This window comes from Gopherus flavomarginatus, chromosome 3 (genome assembly GCF_025201925.1).
Source record: "Gopherus flavomarginatus isolate rGopFla2 chromosome 3, rGopFla2.mat.asm, whole genome shotgun sequence".
Taxonomy (NCBI): domain Eukaryota; kingdom Metazoa; phylum Chordata; order Testudines; family Testudinidae; genus Gopherus; species Gopherus flavomarginatus.
In genome coordinates, this window is record NC_066619.1 from 262,772,942 (window position 1) to 262,795,817 (window position 22,876).

General features: G+C 40.8%; 1 protein-coding gene across 1 annotated transcript in view; it reads left to right on the forward strand.

The window, feature by feature from the left end:
• SORCS2 (sortilin related VPS10 domain containing receptor 2) overlaps positions 1–22,876 on the forward strand; it is an 859,447-nt gene that overhangs the window by 711,946 nt on the left and 124,625 nt on the right. Inside the window, exons 5-7 of the mRNA XM_050948134.1 lie at positions 5,115–5,188; positions 17,007–17,071; positions 20,006–20,124. Coding sequence (XP_050804091.1) covers positions 5,115–5,188; positions 17,007–17,071; positions 20,006–20,124 — 258 coding nt within the window. The remainder of the gene's footprint in view (positions 1–5,114; positions 5,189–17,006; positions 17,072–20,005; positions 20,125–22,876) is intronic.

A 22,876-nucleotide genomic window follows, 5' to 3' on the forward strand; every position in this document is an offset into this window, starting at 1 on the left:
TATTTACATGGGAAAAATACAGCACAAAAGCCTTCATTCTGGAAACCTCTGTTTTCAGTTGAGTTTCTGGTGGAATAATCTACTAAGGGAAGTGGTGGAAGCTCCCATTAAAATTAAACTGGACAAAACACTAGAAATGTGCAGTAAGTAACAATCCTCTATTGGCCAGGAGAAGAATTAGGTGATCTAATAGATCTTTCCTTTCTCAGTCTTATAATTAAAGCAGTGAATCATAGGGACACAAAAGACCAAATTGTGCAGTCTTTACTCAAGATGTATGTAAGAAAAGCTATCATTGGCTGGAAGGGGAGATTTACCTGTGTAAATCTTGAGTAAGGACTGCAGGATTTGTCCCAAAGAGAGTAGAAGAGAGAAATTTAGAGCTAGAGACGAGGGAGAGAGAAGGAAGAGATGGAGGGAAAAGTTCAGAAGTGGCATATAAAGAGAATCACTATGTTGAAATCCATGGCCCCAGAGGTAATAGACGCCTTGAAAGAGCTCATAGTCTGGATCCTAGAGTTGTATTATTATATTTCCACCCTAAGTGAAAGCAAGATGTATCAAAAGACTCATGGGAACAAGCTCTCTCATTTTTACAGCCTAAAGAAGTTCAGATAATTTGGATAAACTGAGAAGAAGCTTCCTAATCAACCCATTACTTGCAGTAGCATTTTTGAGAGCACAAGAATGCAGGATTGAGCTATTCGACAAATAGCAATCTGCAAGCTTCTGTCTCCTGGAGCATCTCAATGTTTTACTCATAGACTCATAGACTCTAGGACTGGAAGGGACCTCGACAGGTCATCGAGTCCAGTCCCCTGCCCTCATGGCAGGACCAAATACTGTCTAGACCATCCCTAATAGACATTTATCTAACCTACTCTTAAATATCTCCAGAGATGGAGATTCCACAACCTCCCTAGGTAATCTATTCCAGTGTTTAACTACCCTGACAGTTAGGAACTTTTTCTTAATGTCCAACCTAAATCTCCCTTGCTGCAGTTTAAGCCAATTGCTTCTTGTTCTATCATTGGAAGCTAAGGTGAACAAGTTTTCTCCCTCCTCCTGATGACACCCTTTTAGATACCTGAAAACTGCTATCATGTCCCCTCTCAGTCTTCTCTTTTCCAAACTAAACAAACCCAATTCCTTCAGCCTTCCTTCATAGGTCATGTTCTCAAGACCTTTAATCATTCTCGTTGCTCTTCTTTGGACCCTCTCCAGTTTCTCCACATCTTTCTTGAAATGCAGTGCCCAGAACTGGACACAATACTCCAGTTGAGGCCTAACCAGCGCAGAGTAAAGCAGAAGAATGACTTCTCGTGTCTTGTTTACAACACACCTGTTAATGCATCCCAGAATCACATTTGCTTTTTTTGCAACAGTATCACACTGTTGACTCATATTAAGTTTGTGGTCCACTATGACCCCTAGATCTCTTTCTGCCATACTCCTTCCTAGACAGTCTCCTCCCATTCTGTATGTGTGAAACTGATCGTTCCTTCCTAAGTGGAGCACTTTGCATTTATCTTTATTGAACTTCATCCTGTTTACCTCAGACCATTTCTCCAATTTGTCCAGATCGTTTTGAATTTTGACCCTGTCCTCCAAAGCAGTTGCAATCCCTCCCAGTTTGGTATCGTCCGCAAACTTAATAAGCGTACTTTCTATGCCAACATCTAAATCGTTGATGAAGATATTGAACAGAGCCGGTCCCAGAACAGACCCCTGCGGAACCCCACTTGTTATACCTTTCCAGGAGGATTGGGAGCCATTAATAACTACTCTCTGAGTACGGTTATCCAGCCAGTTATGCACCCACCTTATAGTAGCCCCATCTAAATTGTACTTTCATGATTTCTGGCTTGATTTAGTACCTACTTTATATAGCAAAACCTGGATTGTTCTCCTATTGAGTACCCTGTATTTTATTTAAATAAAGTTCCAATCTCTAACTGACACTGTAACTGAATACAAATCTAGTCAGTGCAGTTGGGTTAATCCACTTACCGGCTCAACTCTATACTTTCTTTTTTTGGCTACCAAAATAATAATGAACATCAATCAGTTGTTCACTGAGACAATATAAATGCTTGATTTCATTTTTTAAGACTTGACAGGGATCACTGGAGATTTTAATTGTTTCTTTGAAAACTGGGGAAAAAAACCTGAACTCATGTATTCTGTGGCCTTATAAAAAGTAACTACATTAATGTAGTGCAAGGCTGGTAATTAACAGAATAAAAACAAATTCAGAAGTGTTTGCTGAAACTGAAAGTTTTGCCTTTTCCATTAATACAACTTTTACACCACAAATGTAATTTCAAATTTGATGTTTGTCATGGATAATCAAAAATAAAATACACGATGAGCCAGAGTTTTCTTTCATTTAGGGCCTGATTCAGCAAGATACTTTAGCACATGTCTAAATGTAAGTATGTTGAGAAGTCTTATTGACTTTAAGTTAAACACATTCTTAAATACCTTGCTGAAATGGGGTCTTGCTCATTACTCCTAGATATACCTCTTTTTATTATGATGAATTATTCCTTCCATTCTTGGTGGTTTAAACTCTTCAAGTTTGTGTTTAGTTGTTTTTTGGCCAGCGTCTACATATTTGTATAGGATACATCTATGCCAAGCTAGATATCTTCTCCGTTTTTCTAATCCTTAGCAAGTCATTCCAATTTGCTTCTTTACCAACTGTTGTTCTCCCGTGAACTCTCTTCGTTGTTGTCTTTCTGATTGATAAAGGGTGGTATTCCAGAGGCGCTTGCACCAAATTCATAGACAGAATGTTATGTCCCCTTTCCCATTACATGCCTTTCCTATGTCATATATGCAGCCTAATACCGCCTATAACTTATACCTTAAACAGCAACAGCCTGTACAGTGAATAGCCACAATGCAATGAACACTGTCTCCTATTCTGGTCACTTTACTTCACATTTCCATGGAACAAAGCCCTGTTACTATGCATTATAGTGCACAATAGCTGGATAGTGTTGTTCTTTGGCCATTCATATTATTTCTAATTACAAAAATTAGTCGAGAAAAGGTGCGTAATCCTACATTCTTAAATATGTAAATAACACAGTACGTAATATCCATAATAAAAGCACAATTTGTACATAATGGACTCATCACTTTCATTTGAGCCTCTCCTGTTACAAACAAGTGTCTTTCTGAGTGTTCCCTATGAGGCTGTGCACTGCAGCACAGACTGTGCCTTAACAGATAAATGAGGCCTTACATTGAAAGGGAGTTTTCCCTGTGATTTTCATCTGAAATATGGCAGGGGGAGGGAACATGTAAATTGAATGAAATAACAAATACAAGGGACTTCAGTGTCTGTGTATATCTGATTTCTTAGAGTTGTGCTGGGGTTACTTTATAGCTACAGAGGAGAATTCAATCACAGCCTCCAGAAGGCAATGAGGTAGTCTTTGAATGAATAGTGTTATGTATCGTGCATGTCATGGAACGAGAATTATATCTGTGCTTCTGACATACCTTGTCTCAGTGTTCTTGTTGTTATTAGCACATTAATTTCTGAAATTAAACGTGGTGGGAAAGAAACCAAGCTCAGTGTTACCAACTGTGACCAGTGCAGAGGAAGGTCCTGGCCCCATCCCCTACCATCTCCACGTTACCTCTTTTGAGGGTGCAGTCAGGGAGCAGTCTCCGTGCTTCTTAGGATCCCTGTTAAGCAAGTGCGTAAGTTCATCTATATTCAGCAAAGCTCTTAAGCATCTGATTGGCTTTTCACGAGACTTAAGCCTGTGCTGAACATTAAGCATTTTAAGTAGAGCTGTCAAGTGATTAAAGAAATTAATCATGATTAATCGCGCTGTTAATAATAGAATAACATTTATTTAAATATTTTTGGATATTTTCTGCAACACAGAATACAAAGTGTACAGCACTCACTTTATATTTATTTTTGATTACACATATTTGCACTGTAAAAAACAAAAGAAATAGTATTTTTCAGTTCACCTAATACAAGTACTATAGTGCAATCTCTTAATATGAAAGTTGAACTTACAAATGTAGCATTATATACAAAAAAAACCCTGCATTCAAAAATAAAATAATGTAAAACTGATATGAAGCATCAAGGGACATATGAATAATGTAAAACTAGTTGAAACATCAAGGGACATTTAGCGCATCTGGCACGTAAATACCTTGCGATGCCGGCTGCAACAGGGCCATGCAAATGCCTGTTCTCACATTCAGGTGACATTGCAATTAAGAAGTGGGCAGCATTATCTCCTGTAAATGTAAACAAACTTGTTTCTCTTAGCAGTTGACTGAACAAGACGTAGAACTGAATGAACTTGTAGTTCTAATGTTTTACATTGTTTTGTTTGTGATTGCATTTATGTAACAAAAAAACATACATTTGTAAGTTGCACTTTTATGATTAAGAGATTGCACTACAGTACTTGTATGAGGTGAACTGACAAATACTATTTCTTTTGTTCATCATTTTTACAGTGCAAATATTTGTAATAAAAAAATATAAAGTGAGCACAGTCAACTTTGTATTCTGTGTTATATTTGAAATTGATATATTTGAAAATGTAGAAAAATGTACAAAAATATTTAATAATTTCAATTGGTATTCTATTGTTTAACAGTGCGATTAATCACCATTAATTTTTTTATTTAATCATTAATTTTTTTGAGTTAATCATGGGAGTTACCTGCAGTTAGTCAACAGCCTTAAATTTAAGCTTTGCAGAATTGGGGACTTGAGCATTTGCACTTGGCTGGCCACTGTGTGAGAAGAACCAAGGGAGGAAAAATTCCCTTGCACTCCTTTCTCTTGCACAATCACAGCAGAGTTAGTAACTGTCTGATCTAAAATGAAATTGTGCATTGTTTTCATGGAAAACAGAGCATTTTACTCTTATATGTATAAATTTTTATGCAAGTTTGTCTTGGTTTTACTTGTTTGAAAAGATTCAAATGGTTAATGCTTTGGATTCATGTGAAATCTGTCATTTTAATAGCTTATTTCAAAGTCCCTTGGTTAGCCACTGTCTTTTAAAATTTAAATGGTTAGCAGTGCTCTACCAGCTAATATTTTTCTTTTTTCTTTGAAGCTCTATGTGTCAGTTGACTTGGGGAAAAAATGGACTCTTCTACAGGAACGAGTGTCAAAAGACCATATTTTCTGGTAAGAGGCATACACTGTTGTTAGTTTCCAGTGACCAAATGAAAGGAAAAAGTATCTGGTACTAATCCTCTTAGGTGTTTCCTGAGGCAGGAGGAAGGATAATAAAACAAATTTGACATCTTTTGCAGGGGCAATTCTAGTCTCATGTTCACCTGAGTCCAATCTTGCAAATTCAGACTCATACTTACTCAGGCAGGGAGCCCCAACTGACTCGAATGTAAGAGTTTTCAGCACTGTGGTGTAGTGACATTAGTTTAGAGAGAATTTTAATGTCTGCTCAAACTGCACTTCATTTTACAGATAAAAGTGATCTCTAGAAGCCAAACGTATCAATCTAGAGGGGAAAATCTATAAAGTTAAAGGCTGAATCTGGCATATTAATTACATCTGTATAGAAAAACATTCATTGCCTGGGAAGCGATTGAAAAATCTTGTTTTTTGTCCAATTCGCAAAACTTTTGCTATCTTTCCACAAATATGGTGGGTTGTTTTCACAGGGAGAAAAAAAACTGTTTGTTGGACAAAAATGGCCACTGTTCTATGAAAGTGACCCAAAGCTAATCTGTGAAAATAAGTGACTTGTTCCAGAATGGAAATGAACCTTTGTCTTCCGCCAAAAAAAGAGAAGAAAAATTGTGGTCAGTTGTGGAAGTGATCACATTTTATATTTAATCAATTTCCTGAATTCTACTGGGAAAAATAAAACTGAAAAATAAATTCAGCTTCCACATGTGGGCTTTAATATAACAAATACAGAGGGTTTCATACAATTCTAATTTTAGCTTTATCTAGAATTCCAGTCATACCCACAAAGTACTAGACACTGTCTATCCATACAGGAAGACATGGTGTCGCCCCAAAAGATCTTATCATCGTAGTTTCTTTGGTATGTCTGAACTGTGTAAATTGCATTGCAGTGTGAGTATCTTTATCCTTGTGCAAAGTCATCTCTGGCTTTCAAGATTATGGAGTTAGCCAGCTGGTGGCCTACACTATAATGGACTTAACTAATTTCAGCTGCCTTCCCAACTAGTGCCTGTGCTTGCTGTGCTTCCCTTCCCCCAGTTCTTTAGGCAATTGGGGTATGTCTGTGGAGCAAAAAGTCTCAGAGCCTGAGTCAGCAGACTCAGGCATGGGGAGTTTGAGCTGGAGGGCTAAAAATGGCAGTGTAGGTATTCGGGCTCAGGCTGGAGCCTGGGCTCTGAAACCTGATGCTCTACAGGTGAGACATTAGGGAGACTCACCCTTGCCAACCCAGCAGGGGCTCTGCTGATTTTCTTATTTGGAGGTTACTCTTTGTAAAATATAGATATTATAAAGTAAGGATATTAAAATTCATACAAATATGAAATATTATGGTCAGATTGGAACCTGGCAATCCATCCCAAGTACAGGTTAGCATGTAGAGGCACTGCCCCAGAAGCAGGATGGGTAGCAAGCTGTGAGTCTGACAATGTGCTTCCTGCTTCATTCTTGGTCCTAGGAGAAGTAGTTTATTCTGTTTGTTGGCACAGATTACTTACCCCTGTGTCAGCTCTGGTGGACCTCTTTTCCACCAGCATGGGAGAAAGAATACCAGCTCCTTCTCCCTCCAACCCTCTGTCACACAGTAGGGCTGATCATTGAGGCTCACAGCATTATGTTTGTGCCACAAATGGCCAAATTCCATTCAAAACTCACGTGAGCTGGGAATTTTCAAGGTAAGATAGGTCCTTCTTCCTACATAACCATCATTATGAAGGTTCTTTTGAGTCTGTCTTAGCTACCTTGTCCTGTACTTTTAAATTTAGAAGCAACATTCTGGGCCAAATTCTGCTCTGGTTTATTTCCCATTTTCTTCACTGGGGTTGCACAGGGTATATAAGTCGGGATGGCATATGGCTCACTGTCTTTAATATGAGAAAAAAATTAATGTGCTCGCAGTTCTATCACCTTGTGTTTTTTAATCCTTGGCTATTATGATCCTTGATCAGTTCAGGTAATATTTATTTTTTATTTTTGTGTTGAGATCAATATGACAAACAGCTCCAGTACTGCCATTAGGATGAGATGGGCTGGGAGAATATTTTCATTACAAAGTATTTAAACATGGGAGATAGGGGGCAGACACAGAGCAAGGGATATTGGCCTGGTAGGGCACTGAATTAGCAGTTGACAGGATGATTTTCAAAGATGATATAATGAATTCCCCTTGCCACTCCCAAAACATAAAGCCATTTGTAACTCAACAATATTATATTGTGTAAATCAAATTGTTGGGTTTTTTTGTTTCCCCAAGTAACTCAAATTCCCAGGAGCCGTTATCCTTTAAAGCTAATCAGAGTAGATATTTTCAACAGTGTTTAAAAAAAAATTCCCACAGTACTTTGTATGTAGTAAAAATAGTTTTTGACCTGGTCCTTCCATTGTAAGCAATGGATAATGCTGTTTTCACTGGATTTCTGAGCAGTGCTTTGCCCTTGAACTGATGGTGTGAATTACTGAAAATCAGTTTCAGTTCCAAATCTTGAACCTATTAAAGTTCTGATAAGCATAATATTATTATTAATGGATTATATTAAAGCGGTGCTGGAGAACAGATAGAGCAAACCTGCTAGTTTTCAATGGATCTTTGATAGGAGGCTCATGTAACAGCAATGAAGGGTTTTTTGTTTTTTGTTTTTAGAGCTAGCTTATTTGAGGATCTCTCTGCATCAGCACGCACCACAGTAAATTGCATCAAATATTTTACAATAAGCCCTTTTCTGTTCTTCTTGAGGAACCTAATTAGTGTAGATGAACTACACATCCATGACAGATTCCACCTGATTAGGTACCTAGTTCTTGCTTCTCTTGAATAAAATGAGATTAAAAAAAAAAAACCACCATCCCCTGCCTCCTCCCACAAATTAACCCAGGGCATTTAAAATATAGAAGTACTGTATATATGGAGATCATATCCAAAAGCATCAACTTTGTATTCATAGTGTGTGAAGGGTTATTGTTCATGATTCACATTTCAAGATGTACTGTGTTAACAATTTGTGGTTTTTGACTCCCATATATTATGTGACTGTAGGTCAAATTATAAATGAGCACTACTACTTTTCTGATATTTTTTGTGATTGAAATAAGTGAAAGCTGTTATGAGCAGCTCACAAGGATGAGAAATGATTAAATAAAATAAGAATCTTGGTTAAAGCAATATTAAAGGCTTGGCAAACTCAGAACAAAGGAATTCTGAATATAGAAATTCTTAGTGATCTTACTGAGAAATGTAAAATGTGCACAGTGCATGAGTGTATTCATGTATAGACACAGACACAGGAACTTGTTTTTCTACTCCATTGTATCATTTTTATGCTGGTGTAACTCCCTTAAAGTCAATGTTTTGCACAGTATAAAAGTTGAGTTAACAGAGTTGAGAATTAGGCTCTGTGAGATGGGAGCTGAGAGGAACAGAAGAGGTGCTTAAATCTCCCCCCTCCCCCCACTAAAACTACAGGGAGCTCTGCATAATTAAGAGGCCTTAGTGAGAACCTATTAATAGCTATTTGTATCAAATCCATCCAAAAGATCAAATTCAGGCGACTCATGGTGCGTATGTGGGAACAAAGGTGGCCAAAAGCCATGCAGACTGATGTAGCACTGACTTGCGCCTTGTTTAGTCATTTACACTCTTCTACAGTTGGGAGTTCTGAGTCACTACCAGATCAGACTGCTAGTTTTACACTCACTTTGCTACAGGTATACACAGCTCCACAATAGAGCTGGTCAGGAGATGAGAATGTGAGAATTCAGGACCGGAAGAGATCTCCTAATTCAACAAGTCCAGCCCCCCTGCTATCACAGGTGACCCCATCCTAAAATCATATACTTACCAAGCTCCATCTTAAAGCCAGTTAGTTTCTTGCCCCCGCTACTCCTATTGGGATGCTGTTCCAGAACCTCCTGTGGTTAGAAACGTTCTTCAATTTCCAGCCTGAAATTACTCCTGGGCAGTTTATGCCCATTTATTCTTCCACCAACATTGTCCTTTAGTTTAAATAACTCTTATCCCTCCTTAGTATTTAGCTCCCTGATATGTTTAATGTCCTCCTCTATCTACCCCCACAGGGAAAATTTCACCCAAAACATATAGTCAAAATTTTCAGTGGAAATTTTTGACTTTTTTGTCAACAAACTAACCTGTCCCCTCAAGTCAGCTGCTGGCAATCAAATATCAAAAAAATGCTGTGCTGAAAACTGCCACATTTTGAGAAATTTTTAGCTGAACACTGATGAAAATTGAAAATGTTTGATCAAAACACTCATTTTTTTTAAACACAAAATCAGAAGTTTTTAAGGAAAGCAGATACCTTGAGAAAATACTTGTTTCCTTGAAAACAACTCAAATTGATGGCAAATTTGTAGACAGCCATATTCGACAAAGCACAAGCCAGTTGAAAATCAGGCATTATGGAATGCACACACCATAGATTTTCCGGGGCTACAGAAGTGGTATTCTAAGGTAGGGGTCAAGGAGTATGGGCCACACCTTGTAGTGTATACCCCACAGATCCACCATGCACCCCATACTGCTGAAATCAGTCATGCACTTGGCACTAGTAAATGTGTGGGCTTCCCTGAGCCAGCTAGAATAATATTGCTTGTGTGTCAATAGTAACCTTGTATTTGAGGACAAATGTAAAGAGGACCTGGATATGTCCCACAGTATTGGTAACATCCAACTGAGCTGCCCATCCACTAGCTGCATTTATTGTGCATGTCCTGTAAATTAGTGTTCCCCATACTTAAAAAAAATTATATGGCTTCTGCAACCCCACACTTTAGTAATTCTTAAATTCCAAGGCCAGAAGGGACCATTGTAATCAACTAGTTTGACCAGCTGTATAACTAGGTTTGGCAGATGTATTGATCATGTCAGTGGATAATATGTGATTATTTTTGAGCATTTTTTAATTGGTATCAATTTCAATTTTCACAGTTTGGGAAAGTCTGATGGGGGGGCAATCAGACAATAATTATGTAATGACAGTAGATGTTGAGATTCAAAAAACTAAAGCTTAATAACTGTTAAAACACAGATTGTCAACATCACATGTTGAAATACACAAAGTAAATATCCTTAAAGCAAACTGGAATGAGATCTCAAGCAGTATTTTTCTTATTTTGCCTATGTGTAAATTTTGATTATTATCAATAGCAATATTCTTTCCTTGGTTTGTGTGTGTACAGTGAAGTCAGTGTTTACTGATAAAAATCTAATCCTTCCAAGCCTATATATAACACGGGACATAGAACTTCCAAATGCTTGTCTGGATCTTCACAGCCTAATACTGTATCTCCTTTATTACACGCTTTGAGGACCAGTGAAAATAGGCAACAAAGCGTCATTGGCATGTGATTTATTTAAATGAAGGGAACGGGTCACACTTTAGAGTTATTGTTTCAGGCTGCCTGCAGACTCAGTGCATTGGTTACACACACTTCATGTTTTGCAGATTTTCTTTGCTACCATAACAACCAGAGACTGAGTTCTTCAAAAATGGAAGCTTGAGACTCTGGAGAACAATTTAGAGGTCTATCCATGCCTTATCCTTTGTGGCCCTGAGCAGCTGCATCCCCCGCTTTGGGAGACATTGCTGTATATTAGCATAGCTGAGACTCAAATCTAGACCCTGATGATCTAAAGATTACACTTTTACTAGACAAGCCCAAAAGAAGCCTCCCCTATGCAAGCTGAGTTAAACTTGTCTCAGCTGGTGGTTGTTCTTTAAGTATCTTGCAGAATTGTAATAATGTGAAACACAGTTTATATATACAAAACATGTATTGTCTGTACATTAATGGGTTTTTAAGCTAACTTGCCTGTTTTATTGTTTGACTATAGGATCAAGTCCACATTCAGTGGCTTATGTATAGTTACAGCAAGTCGTTATGTTGGAAGAATACAAGAAAAACATCTGAACCAGAAACAAACAAGCAAACAAACATGCTATTTTCCCCCACCATGCTAAAAAAAAAATCCAAAACACTTTCATTTATCCATGTCTGTTTAAATAATTTTTTAAGAGGAAGAGAGCATCTGGGGATGAGATATTTTACTTTAAATGTCAGCCCAATCCACATTAAAAAAGATCAGTTGCAGCCTCTCACTCTAGAGTGTTACAGTGGAAGTGAAAATATACTGCACAGATGCAGACCTCACTCTTGCCACTGCCACACTGCCCGGTGCCAACGTTGTGGGGAATGAAGCTGTCAGGAGACAATTGTCAATTCTGGGATATTAAAAGAAATATGAAAAGCCCAAAGCAATTGACAGATACATAAATCTATGTTTATGAAACCACTAGTGATAAATTATGGATCCGAGGTTATTTAAAGCGTAGCCCAAAAAGCAATCTTTGCATTATTGATGACAAATGGTATCGCCATCTCAGCTTCTGAAAATTTCAGCTTGAAGTTTCTGCAGGTTTCTTGCTCGGTTGTATGGGGTCAAGTGCAAAAAGTAAAATATTCAGCAAACAGCATTCTTCTTCCCTGAAGAGCAACTGTTGAGCTATCATGGTTGATTTGACATATTAAAATATCTAGTGTGACGAAGTTCTTCCTCTACTTCGGTGGGTCCTGCGCTTATTGGCAGATTTACTCACCTCAGTGATCTTCCCCACAGTCTGGGTAAACTCCTCCTGTGTCTGATCAGGAGTTGGGAGGTTTGGGGGGAACCCAGGCCCGCCCTCTACTCCGGGTTCCAGCCCAGGGCCCTGTGGATTGCAGCTGCCTGTAGTGCCTCCTGTAACAGCTGCATGACAGTTACAATTCCCTGGGCTACTTCCCCATGGCCTCTTCCAAACACCTTCATTATCCTCACCATAGGACCTTCCTCCTGGTGTCTGATAACGCTTGTACTCCTTAGTCCTCCAGCAGCACACCCTCTCACTCTCAGCTCCTTGCGCCTCTTGCTCCCAGGTCCTCAAAGGCACTTCCTCTCCTCTGGCTCCCCCCTCCCTGACTGGAGTGAGCTCCTTTTTAAACCCAGGTGCCCTGATTAGCCTGCCTTGATTGGCTGCAGGTGTTCTAATCAGCCTGTCTGCCTGAATTGGTTCTAGCAGGTTCCTGATTACTCTAGTGCAGCTCCTGCTCTGGTTACTCAGGGAACAGAAAACTACTCATCCAGTGACCAGTATATTTGCCCTCTACCAGACTCCTGTACCCCACTGGTCTGGGTCTGTCACATATCCCTCCCCCCTGCTCAACACCAACGGGTTGGGCAACTTGGGATGCCAGACAGTGCACACGTGACAAGCCATCAGCATTACCGTGACGGCTTCCTGCTCTGTGTTGCACACGGAACTGGACAGGTTGGAGGGATAAGAACCACTGGTCACCCTTGTGTTCTTCTCCTTGTTCTGCTGCATCCATTGAAGAGGGGCATGGTCGGTCACGAGGACAAATCTGCACCTGAGCAAGTAGTAGCGCAATGTTTCCATGGCCCATTTTACGGCAAGGCACTCTCTCTCCACCACTGCATATTTTTGTTCCCTCGGAAGAAGTTTCCTACTGAGGTAGAGAATTGGGTGTTCCTCCTCCACGATCGTCTGTGGTAGAATGGCCCCCAACCCTACTTCCGATGCATCTGTCTGCAGGATAAATTTCTTGGTGAAATCAGGGGCTATCAGTACAGGGTTACTGCAGAGGGCAGTCCTTAGGTCTGTGAATGCTTCCTCTGCTGCATCAGACCATCTCACCAAATCAGGTCCACAGGCTTTTACTAGGTCTGTTGGGGGCTTGCCCTTGTGGCAAAGTGGGAGATAAATCGTCAGTAATACCCCACTACACCTAGGAATGCCCGGCCTTGTTTCTTGCGACGTAGTTGGGGCCAATTTTGGATGGCCTCCAACTTGTTCACTAGGGGTTTTAGCAGACCTTTTCCCACAGTGTAGCCAAGATATTTGGCCTCTGTAAACCCTAGAGCGCACTTGGCAGGGTTTGCTGTAAGGCCAGCTCACCTGAAGGTATCAAAGACTGCCTGCACCTTCTGTAGGTGGGTTTCCCAGTCTGGGGTATGAATGACCACATCGTCCAAGTAGGCAGCAGCATAACTGTTATGCGGGCGTAATAGCTTGTCCATGAGGCACTGGAAAGTAGCTGGGGCTCCATGTAGTCCAAAAGGGAGGACAGTATATTGAAAAAGACCCTGTGGTGTAGAGAATGCAGTCTTTTCCTTTGCGTCTTCTGCAAGGGGAATCTGCCACTGCCCCTTTGTCAAGTCTAGGGTAGTCATGTACTCCTGTACCACACTGGCCTGGGTCTGTCACGCTAGATAGATAGAGGTGTTCCACACTGTGAAAAAGATTGAACATCTTCCTGCCATTCACCTGCACCTTAGCATAAGCCCTTCTGTGGGTTAAATAGCTTCTCTGGTTTAGGATATTGTCCACAAAATACCACAATGGATTTTGCATTTTGCAGACCGATTTCTCAACAAAAGCAAGATTTTACTCATTTGATCTAGCAATTTCCTGCCTTGTCTTATCTCCTGTTCTCACATCTCACTTCTCTCCCCATTAATTTTGTCCAAAATACTGCTGCAAATATCTTTCTCATCAGTTCGTCTGATAATGATTTTCCTTATTGTTAAGAGCTAGCTTATGGCTTTTCTACAAGCCCTGTGTATGGGGCAGCATGTAGCTTGGATCATCCTAGGAGCAATGCAGGGGAGATCTTGTGCCCCTCAGAGGCACGGTTCCCTCACTGCTTTTCCCAAGCTCTATGGGTGGGAGTACTAATTTGCTGCTGGCACACTAGCATGTTGCATCATATGTGCTAGCTAATACATTGTGCGGTGGAGTTGAGGCTCCACCCATTCCTGACACACCTCCTCTAGGGGTTGGGTTGCGTCTACATGCACAGTCCCAAGTCATAGTCTAGTTCTGAATGTCACGCTACTACCCATCTTTTTCCATGATCAGGTCAAACCTCTTGTCTGCACCTTTAAAGAACTCAGTAGTATCTCCATTCACTCACTTCTCTCATCACATTTTCTCCTCCACACCATTTTATTACATCCTAACCTTGTCCTCCTGCAGAGCTCTTCTACCAACCCTACTTAGAGGGCTTAAATGGAATTAAAGTGGGGCATAGACCTTAGGCTGGCCTTCTGCTCACAGATGAATACTATCCATTTACAATAGCACTTTTCAGACAGAAGCCGTGGGATGAGGGAAGCCCCAGCAGCCCCTGACCCTCTCCCCAGCAGAAGCTGCGGGATGGGGGAAGCTCCAGCACTGCCCAACCCTGTCCCAGGCAGAAGCTGCAGGATGGTAGGGGAAGCCCCCAGTACCCATCAACCCCATCCCTGGCAGTAGCCTCAGGGCAGCAGGGGAAGCCACTGCCCCTGCTCTCTGGAAGAAGCCCCGGGCAGGCAGGACAGGAGAAGCCCCAGTGCCCTGACCCATGTCCTCCACAGAAGCTTGGGAGTGGCGGGGGAAGCCCAGCACCCGAACCCCTGCTGCGGCCCTGGGACTGAAGGAGCTTGCACTCCCTGCTGCAGACCCCGGGCCATGGTGTAGGGACAGAGCTTCTCTGGTCTTGGGGCCACAATGGGGAGTGGGACAGAAAGGAGCAAACGGGTTGTACGGGGGTGCAGTGGGGAGGACGGAATGAGGGGACCCTGGGTGGAACAGGTATGGGTCCCAGGGAAGGGGCAGAAAGGAGTGGGGCCTTGGGCAGGGCTGCAGGCTGAAGGAGCAGAATGGGGGCTGGACCGCAGGCAGAAGGAGTGGGGAAGGGGCCTGTCATAAACAGATAGCTAAGGGTTAATGTCTCTTTCACCTGAAGCACCTGACCAGAGGACCAATCAGGAAACCGGATTTTTTTTTCAACTCTGGGTGGAGGGAAGGTTGTGTCTGAGTCTTTGTCTGTCTGCCTGCTTTTCTCTCAGCTTTGAGAAGTGATTTCTGTTTTCTAATCTTCTGTTTCCAAGTGTGAGTACCAAACATGGTTTTGTTGTTTTTGTATTTACATGTCTATAGTGGCTGGAGTGCTTTGATTTGTATTCTTTTTGAATAAGGCTGTTTATTCAATATTCTTTTAAGCAATTGACCCTGCATTTGTCACCTTAATACAGAGAGACCATTTTTTATGTATTTTTCTTTCTTTTTTATATAAAGCTTTCTTTTAAGACCTGTTGGAGTTTTTCTTTAGTGGGGAACTTCAGGGAAATTGAGTCTGTACTCACCAGGGAATTGGTGGGAGGAAGAAATCAGGGGGAGATCTGTGTGTGTTGGATTTGCTAGCCTGATTTTGCATTCCCTCTGGGTGAAGAGGAAAGTGCTTTTGTTTCCAGGACTGGAATTACAGAGGGTGGACTCCCTCTGCTTGGATTCACGGAGGTTGCTTCTGTGTATCTCTCCAGGAGCACCTGGAGGGGGGAAGGGAAAAAGAATTATTTCCCTTTGTTGTGAGACTCAAGGGATTTGGGTCTTGGGGTCCCCAGGGAAGGTTTTTGTGGGGACCAGAGTGCCCCAAAACACTCTAATTTTTTGGGTGGTGGCAGCCGTACCAGGTCCAAGCTGGTAACTAAGCTTGGAGGTTTTCATGCTAACCTCCATATTTTGGACGCTAAGGTCCAAATCTGGGACTAAGTTATGACAGGGCCCCGACTTGCTCGGGCCCCAGGAAACTTTAATCTGCCTCTGAGTCTGGCCCTTAATCTTTCCCATAAATCAGTCCCATCAATGCCACTAATCAATCAGTCATTAAACAATGATGTAGGTTCAACATAAAGTATACTCGTTATATCTAATAACCATATCAAGATAATCATTTGCTCTAAGTATTTAAGTGGTTTTTAAAAAGTACCCAAATTGCACTTTCTCTGTCCACGTATTTGCTCCCTGTGTCTTCATGTCAAATCTGTTTACTTTACAGACTCTTATATTTTGCTAGTGTTGGCACTGAAAAGCCAATGCAGTTGTGGGAGTGTGAGATGGATTCTGTTTTGCTGGGTGTATTGTCAGCAGAATTGTCACCTACATTTTCCTTGCAGAATCTGCCTTTTGAACCATGTTGTAGGAGGCGGACAGAGTACCACTTCGTTTTCTAATCCTAGGTTGTGATAGAAGCTCTGAGGTTTAAAAATAATCTTTTATCTGAGCAAATTTGACAGTTATCTGTTCCAGGAGAATCAGTCTGGATCCCTGTTATTTCTTTTATTAAGTTAAAATGCACCTTTAGTTCCATTCTCAGGATTTCCTACTGAATATTATTCTTCATTTTTAAATTGCTTTGTCAAAATAGGATCGGTACCTCCAGTGAACATGCCTAACAAAGAGTAATTTATTAGTTATAGGGGCTGTGTGTCAGGTTTAGAAGATTTCTAATACAAAAAGAACCTCAAAGATTTCTTAGCAATATATTTGCCCTATCGTCACTAATGTCAGAGCGAGTTGTAAAAGAAAATGTGCTAACATTCAGTACTGTATATTTGTGAAATTAGGAAAGGATTAAACTGGGATTGCCTCAGAAAGATCCAGTTTTATTTACTGTTCCCCACCTATTTCTGTTCTTTTCTCCAGTTGAACTTAATATCTATCCTGGCGGTTTGTGTGTTCTAGTAATGGAAATTCTAGTAAAACAGAAAAAGCAAGGCATAATGCCGAGAACAGGAAATGTATGATTTCCATCCATATTATCTAAAATTACAAATGGGGTTTATTTTAACTGTCCAACTAGGATGTGGGAGCAGTTTAGCACAAAATCTTTCTATTTTTCCATCCATGTAATTACTGTTCTCTAGCAGGCCCAAGATAACTTAATTATATTATGTTCTCAGGGCCGTTGCCGGAGTTGACAGAGACCTTGATTTGGTTCATATGGAAATCCAGGACCCCAGTGGAGGTATGCTAATGAAAATTTTAGCAATTGACTTCCTGGTGTTTCTTTTGATTTTAAAGAATACTTTTTGCATTCATTTATAAAACAGTGGGAAGAAACATTTTCCACTTGTCAGATTCTTGCTCTGTTTATATGTATTCAGCAAAAGTGTCTTGATATATAAAAATGTAGTATGATTTAAAATGTACTTGTTTTCCACTCTGAAATAAATTGAAGTCAAGATGCTATGCTCCAGTGAAAAAGTCCATTAATAGTGCAATTTGTTCTGGCACTTAAACACTGAATATTTTTTCCTGATTTGCAAATACAGCTGGCAGTGCAATGTAGTGCTGGGTGAGTGTCTGCTAGAGTGAATTCTCACATATGTCAACTCCACTGAATTAACACTCTTTTCCCAGAAAATCTTTGTGTTACACATTCAACATAGTTTTGTTTTTGTTTTGTTTTTTAAATACTAGAAGTTACATAGCATACAGTACAAAGTAGACACTACAATTACAACATATATGTGTCTGTCTTCTTAAGAATTATACCCTTGAAAGATGGTTTAATTCTGTGGACAATCATCCTAGCTCCTACACACGAATTATATTAATTGTAAAGGATGTATAACTTAACCTTTCAGAACATGATAGCTCTTTCCCCCCACCCCTGTCCTGACCATGGTGAAAAATTAAGGCCAACCCTTAATAATCAGGTACCTAAAGTTCAGCTCCTAAATCCAAGTGGTCAGATTTCACAGAAGCTCAGAACAGTTGCAGGTCCCAATGAGTTTCTGAGTAGTTGGTTGAGTCTAGTGAGATTCCATAGGAGTTGGATGGAAGAAAATTTCCCATTCATTCAGAAGAATAGTGATAGGATTACCCTGAGACAGTGGCACTGCCCTGATGCTACATTAGTCTTTACTGCTCCTACAGCCCTGTTCTTCAGAGGACAGTGGCCAGTCAAGGTCACATGTGGCAGAAGTTCTATTGTCATGCCCTGGTTCCTCCTCCATCCCACCCTGCCCTCAAACTGCTGTGTGGTGATAATTCAATTTCTTAGATTAAGAGATTCTTAAAATGATTCAAAGTGGGTCTGTGAAGAGCTGGCACATATTTTCCCCCTTGCAAATTCTTTCTTACCTCCACTTGCCTGATGAAATCATTTCTATTACACCTGGACCTCTCCACAGTTAGAGGAAAAGGGTTAGGGATTTGTCCCTTTGTATTTTTATTTTATTTTATTTTTTTTGGATATGAACTCAGCTATACATGTTGGCTCCATATTTCATGTGCCACCAAGGCCATAATAATAGTGGCTGTTTGCAAAATTCATGTCCACAGATGGGTTTGGAATTTGAATGTCCCCAAAATGCAAGGGGGGCAAGGGTTGAATCCAGCATGTTTGATTTTTGCCCATTTCTGTATTTTATAACTCATTCTGTAACTTCAGAATAGAGTGGCAAAAATAGCTGTTGATTAACTAGTATCCGTGGAATATTTCACCACTCTTTTTTTTTGGGTAAGTTCAATGACAAGCTTGAACCATGGGCATTTAATCTGATTCCCTCAAATGGACTATCACAAGTAATAATTGTGTTGTATTTATTTTCTAAAGAAGAATCTGAGAACGGAACACTGTTCTCTTACATGATTTTTAATACATTTATTTCCTGGCTGAGTCCTTCAGTGCTTTATCTGGCCCTGCTGAGGTCAATAGAAGTTTTGCCATTGATTTCAATGGAAGCAGGATCAAGCTCTGTGTACCTTTATTAGATAAGAGACTTTACTGGTTTCATGCTTGTCCATGTGAATTATGACTAATTAAAGGAATTTGAAGACACTTTGCTGTGTTTGTTCCAAAATGGTTTGGCGATAAGCAGTAGAGTATGGACCCAAGCTGCCTCAGATCCACGTCCAGATTTTAAAACTGTCCCAAATGGGGTCATGGGAGATAAGTTTCTTGCAGGAATAATGAAACACATGAGTGCTAAAGCTTTGCTCATTCAGACTGAGACAGAAGTGAGGTGATGTGTAGTGTTCTTATCTCAGGTTTGGGAGACAGGAATTTCCTTCATGGGCTTGGGCAAGTTACTTAGGGCTGGACTGACTGTGTGCTGTACACATGTCTATAGTGGGACAGGAGCATGCAAGGCTCCAACCTAAGAGAAGTTCCGTTCCATAACAGCTTGATGTACAAAGTAGGTGGGAGCACTTTGCTCCATCCATTAGGTGGGAGCAGATTGCTTCCCTGATGCACTAGTCCTGCTCTGCACCCGTCTTGGATGGCTCACTCAGTGGAGGAGGAAGAGTGGAGCAGTGCTCGTGGCAGCACAAATATTGTAGGCCAGAACCTCAACTAGGCTTTTTATGCAGGCCATTTACCCTTCACATAGACATTTTAACATGTGAGGAAAATCCTAAAGCATTTAATAGAGAATTATAACATGTCTGGAGAACTTTGAAACCAACCTTTAAATTCAATAATAGGGATATGTGTATTCTCTCTTAAATTCTATGGGCTTGATTCTCTTCTCACCCAGTTTCACATGAGGGGAACTCCTGGATTTCAACTACAGGACACCAGATCTCCACTGCTGTAAATGAGTGATCTGCTCATGCGAGGGGCCCTTGTGCAGGTCAGGCAAGCCCCTACTCTTGAACACCTCCACAAGGGCCACTCATCATCTATTCCTTAATCTTTCTGGGCCTCAGTTTTTCTGACCATGAAATGAGGCTAATACCTTCTTACCTCTGAGGAGTGAAGTGAGGATTCAGTGGTAATGTGCATCTAGCACTTTGGAGATTAAAAGATTTCTGTGTGAGGGTTAGGTGTAATTATTGTATACTTTACTATACTGATTAATGTGATGCTTCCCCCATGCAAGCAGAATGTCAAGATATTTGCTTCTCTGTCTTTGAAAACCCTGTAACACATTTCTCCCCCTGCCCTCAGGTTATCGCTACATCACCTGTCAGATTCAGAATTGCTCTGATAAAACACCAACAGTCCAGTTTGCTGGCAGCATCGACCAGGATTCCTTGACTGTGCAGGATGACTACATATTCCTCCAGGTAATGTCACTTACTGCATACACAAGCCAATGTTAAACTAAGATTGAGAAATACAAGCCATACAGCAAAACAGTATCAGTAGCATAAGAAAACAAAGAAACCTGTTGCTGTATAGAGATGGATTAAGAATCTTCACATACAACAAGGTGTTCCATACCAGTCTTATGAAAGATGACTCATTTTTGGCCCAGAGCAAACCAGCTGCTTATACCCCCTTAGATTTTGATTTATCGTTTGATTTAGATGTAACTAGATTTGCCAAGATTTAGGTAGGACTATATGGGCCAAATTCCTGTTAATGCTGCTGTAAATTAGGCAGTATTTAACATTTAGGGTCAAATCCTCAGGCTCTGTTCTGGTTTCTTTTCACTGCTTTGACAGCAGAGAGCAGGCAAAAAGCTGCCTGCGTGGTAGCCAAGGGAATCCTTAGATGCTGTAAAGCCTGAGTAGCAGTTTTTTTGTTCCCCAACTGCTTACGTAGCGAGCATATTGGGAATGGCCCTGGAGCAAATACCACTGTGGCCAGTCCTCAGCTGATGGAGTGACCCTTGTGTCTCTTTAGAACCACTCCAGTGGTGCGATTTAGACCCGAATTTAGATTGGTCTAAGTTACATTGTGGCCCTTTCATCCAGCCAGCAGCCACAGGGTCTGAAAAGCAGCAATATGGCAGCAGGTCATCTGCCCCCTACCAGCTGCCCCATCTGTGAGTTTGGCGCAGCAGAAGATAACACGAATCTGGCCCAGTTGCAGGCCAGCAATCCTAGAGGGATCAGCCAACATTATCCCAAAGGATGGAGCAGCCTTTGCAGTCTTACTGCAGGCTATTTGGAGAAGGATTTCTCCCAAGCCATCCCCGAGTTCCCCATAGAGTAGTGTTTCTACGCATTGCTCTCTACTCAGTCCTATGGTAAAACACCACAATTTAGCCCCAGTTTGACGTAGTCTGCTTGCTGCAAGTCTTGTCTCCTACAGGAAAGCAATACTGGTTTTTCTAGGTGATATTAGAGGAGCTCTCTCTGCTCCACAGCTTTGGGGTACATTAGATTGGCTTTTCCACAGCTTTCTTCCCTTGTGGAGGAATTGTGTACACTGGTACAGAGACAAATAAGCTGTTATCCATGTTGCTGAGCACAACAATCTGCAGGTGCACGTGACAGGAAATACCTATCACCGCAGACCAACTATGAAAAATTCAATTGGAAATGAAATTTTGAATTAAAATTGGCATTTCCCAGCCCAAGCCATGCATTGGTGGCAGCCATTTTGCTCAAATGTAACTCCCACCAGGCACATTTTAAAATTCATTTCACAGTTAGTAGATGGTGAGAAGTGTTTCTCTCCATGTGCACTTCCAGACTGCTGTGTTCTGCAAGACACAGGTAGATTTCTCTTCAAGCATCTGTGTTATTTTAGGACAGTACATTTTTGTAGGCAGTATTGTTCTGATCTAATGCCAGACATGGGCAGGCACAGCCCAGAGAAATGAGCTGGAAACCCACCCATAGCAACTGAAAGGTATCAGAAAACCACTACCAGGAGAGTTATATAATAAATAGTGTATTCTCATCTCCCAGTGAATTGGCCCTTATTGATGGTATGGAAGTGAAGTGCACTTATTCCATGGGAGGAAGACATCCTTTCAGTGTTTCCTTTCATAGTATTTGCAGTAAATCTCATTGAGATAGTGTCTTTCATTCTCTGGATCACTGTAAAACACCCCTAGAATGTTAGCTCTTCAGGATGGGAACCATTCCTTCTTACACTTCCAGCTTCCATGGAGCTAGGGACTGGAAACCAAATGGATGTCTCCCAGAGCACCAAGTAACCTGATAAGGTTGCAGTTGTAAAGCACAGAACATAAAGCTATTGTCATACTGGCACCGTTGAAGAAGCACCTTTTTTGTAATGAGGAAAAGCTGTCATTCCACTCTAATTACTTGGCCTAGGCAGTATCAGATGTACCTCCAGCTTTGTTTCCCTGCAGTAATTCCACACCTGCCACAAGGACCTGATTTCACTTGAAAGACCAGGATATCTGTATTTACTGTTTAATATGATGAATAAGACTGGTATTTAACAAATATAAATAAAAATGGAAGGGGTTTGGTTAAGTTAACAACTCACATTCTGAAAGGTGTCACGTTTGTTATGCTACAAAAAAGGAGAGATGGACAGGAAAGAAGTGTAAAAATGGTCACTGTTCTGTTCGTTGTTACATTTAAGCTATTCAGGAAGCTAGATCTACAGTCATGCATCAGTTCTATTTTTACCAGGCAAAGGTCAAATATACATGTTTCAGCATAGTTTGTTTTTCGAACCAATTTCTTTTTTTAAATACGTAATTAAGTATGTGATGCTCTAGGGCCGAATCCCAGGGTTCTCAATTAACTATGGCAAACTTCAGCTGATTTAAATAGGTTTTGTCTGAGTAAAATCCCCAGCATTTAGTCTTAAAAGTTTATTTTGAACAATAGATTAAAACTTAGCTTTTCTGTGGATCTTTCATGAATGGGATGAAGACGTTCCTTCAGGAATTACATTGCATTAGTAGATACCTTCTATTTAGCCACCACATTGTGATGATTTTATCCATCACCCCTCCCTGTGCTCTGGGGGATGCCTTTTCTGAGACAGCTGAGGTAGAGAAAACTGAGGCCAGAAGGGTTCACTGCACATTTGCCTTTTAAGCCAGCTTCTACTATGGCAACAAAGATTTTCTTCTGTATTAATCAAGCTTCGTTTGAGAGCTTG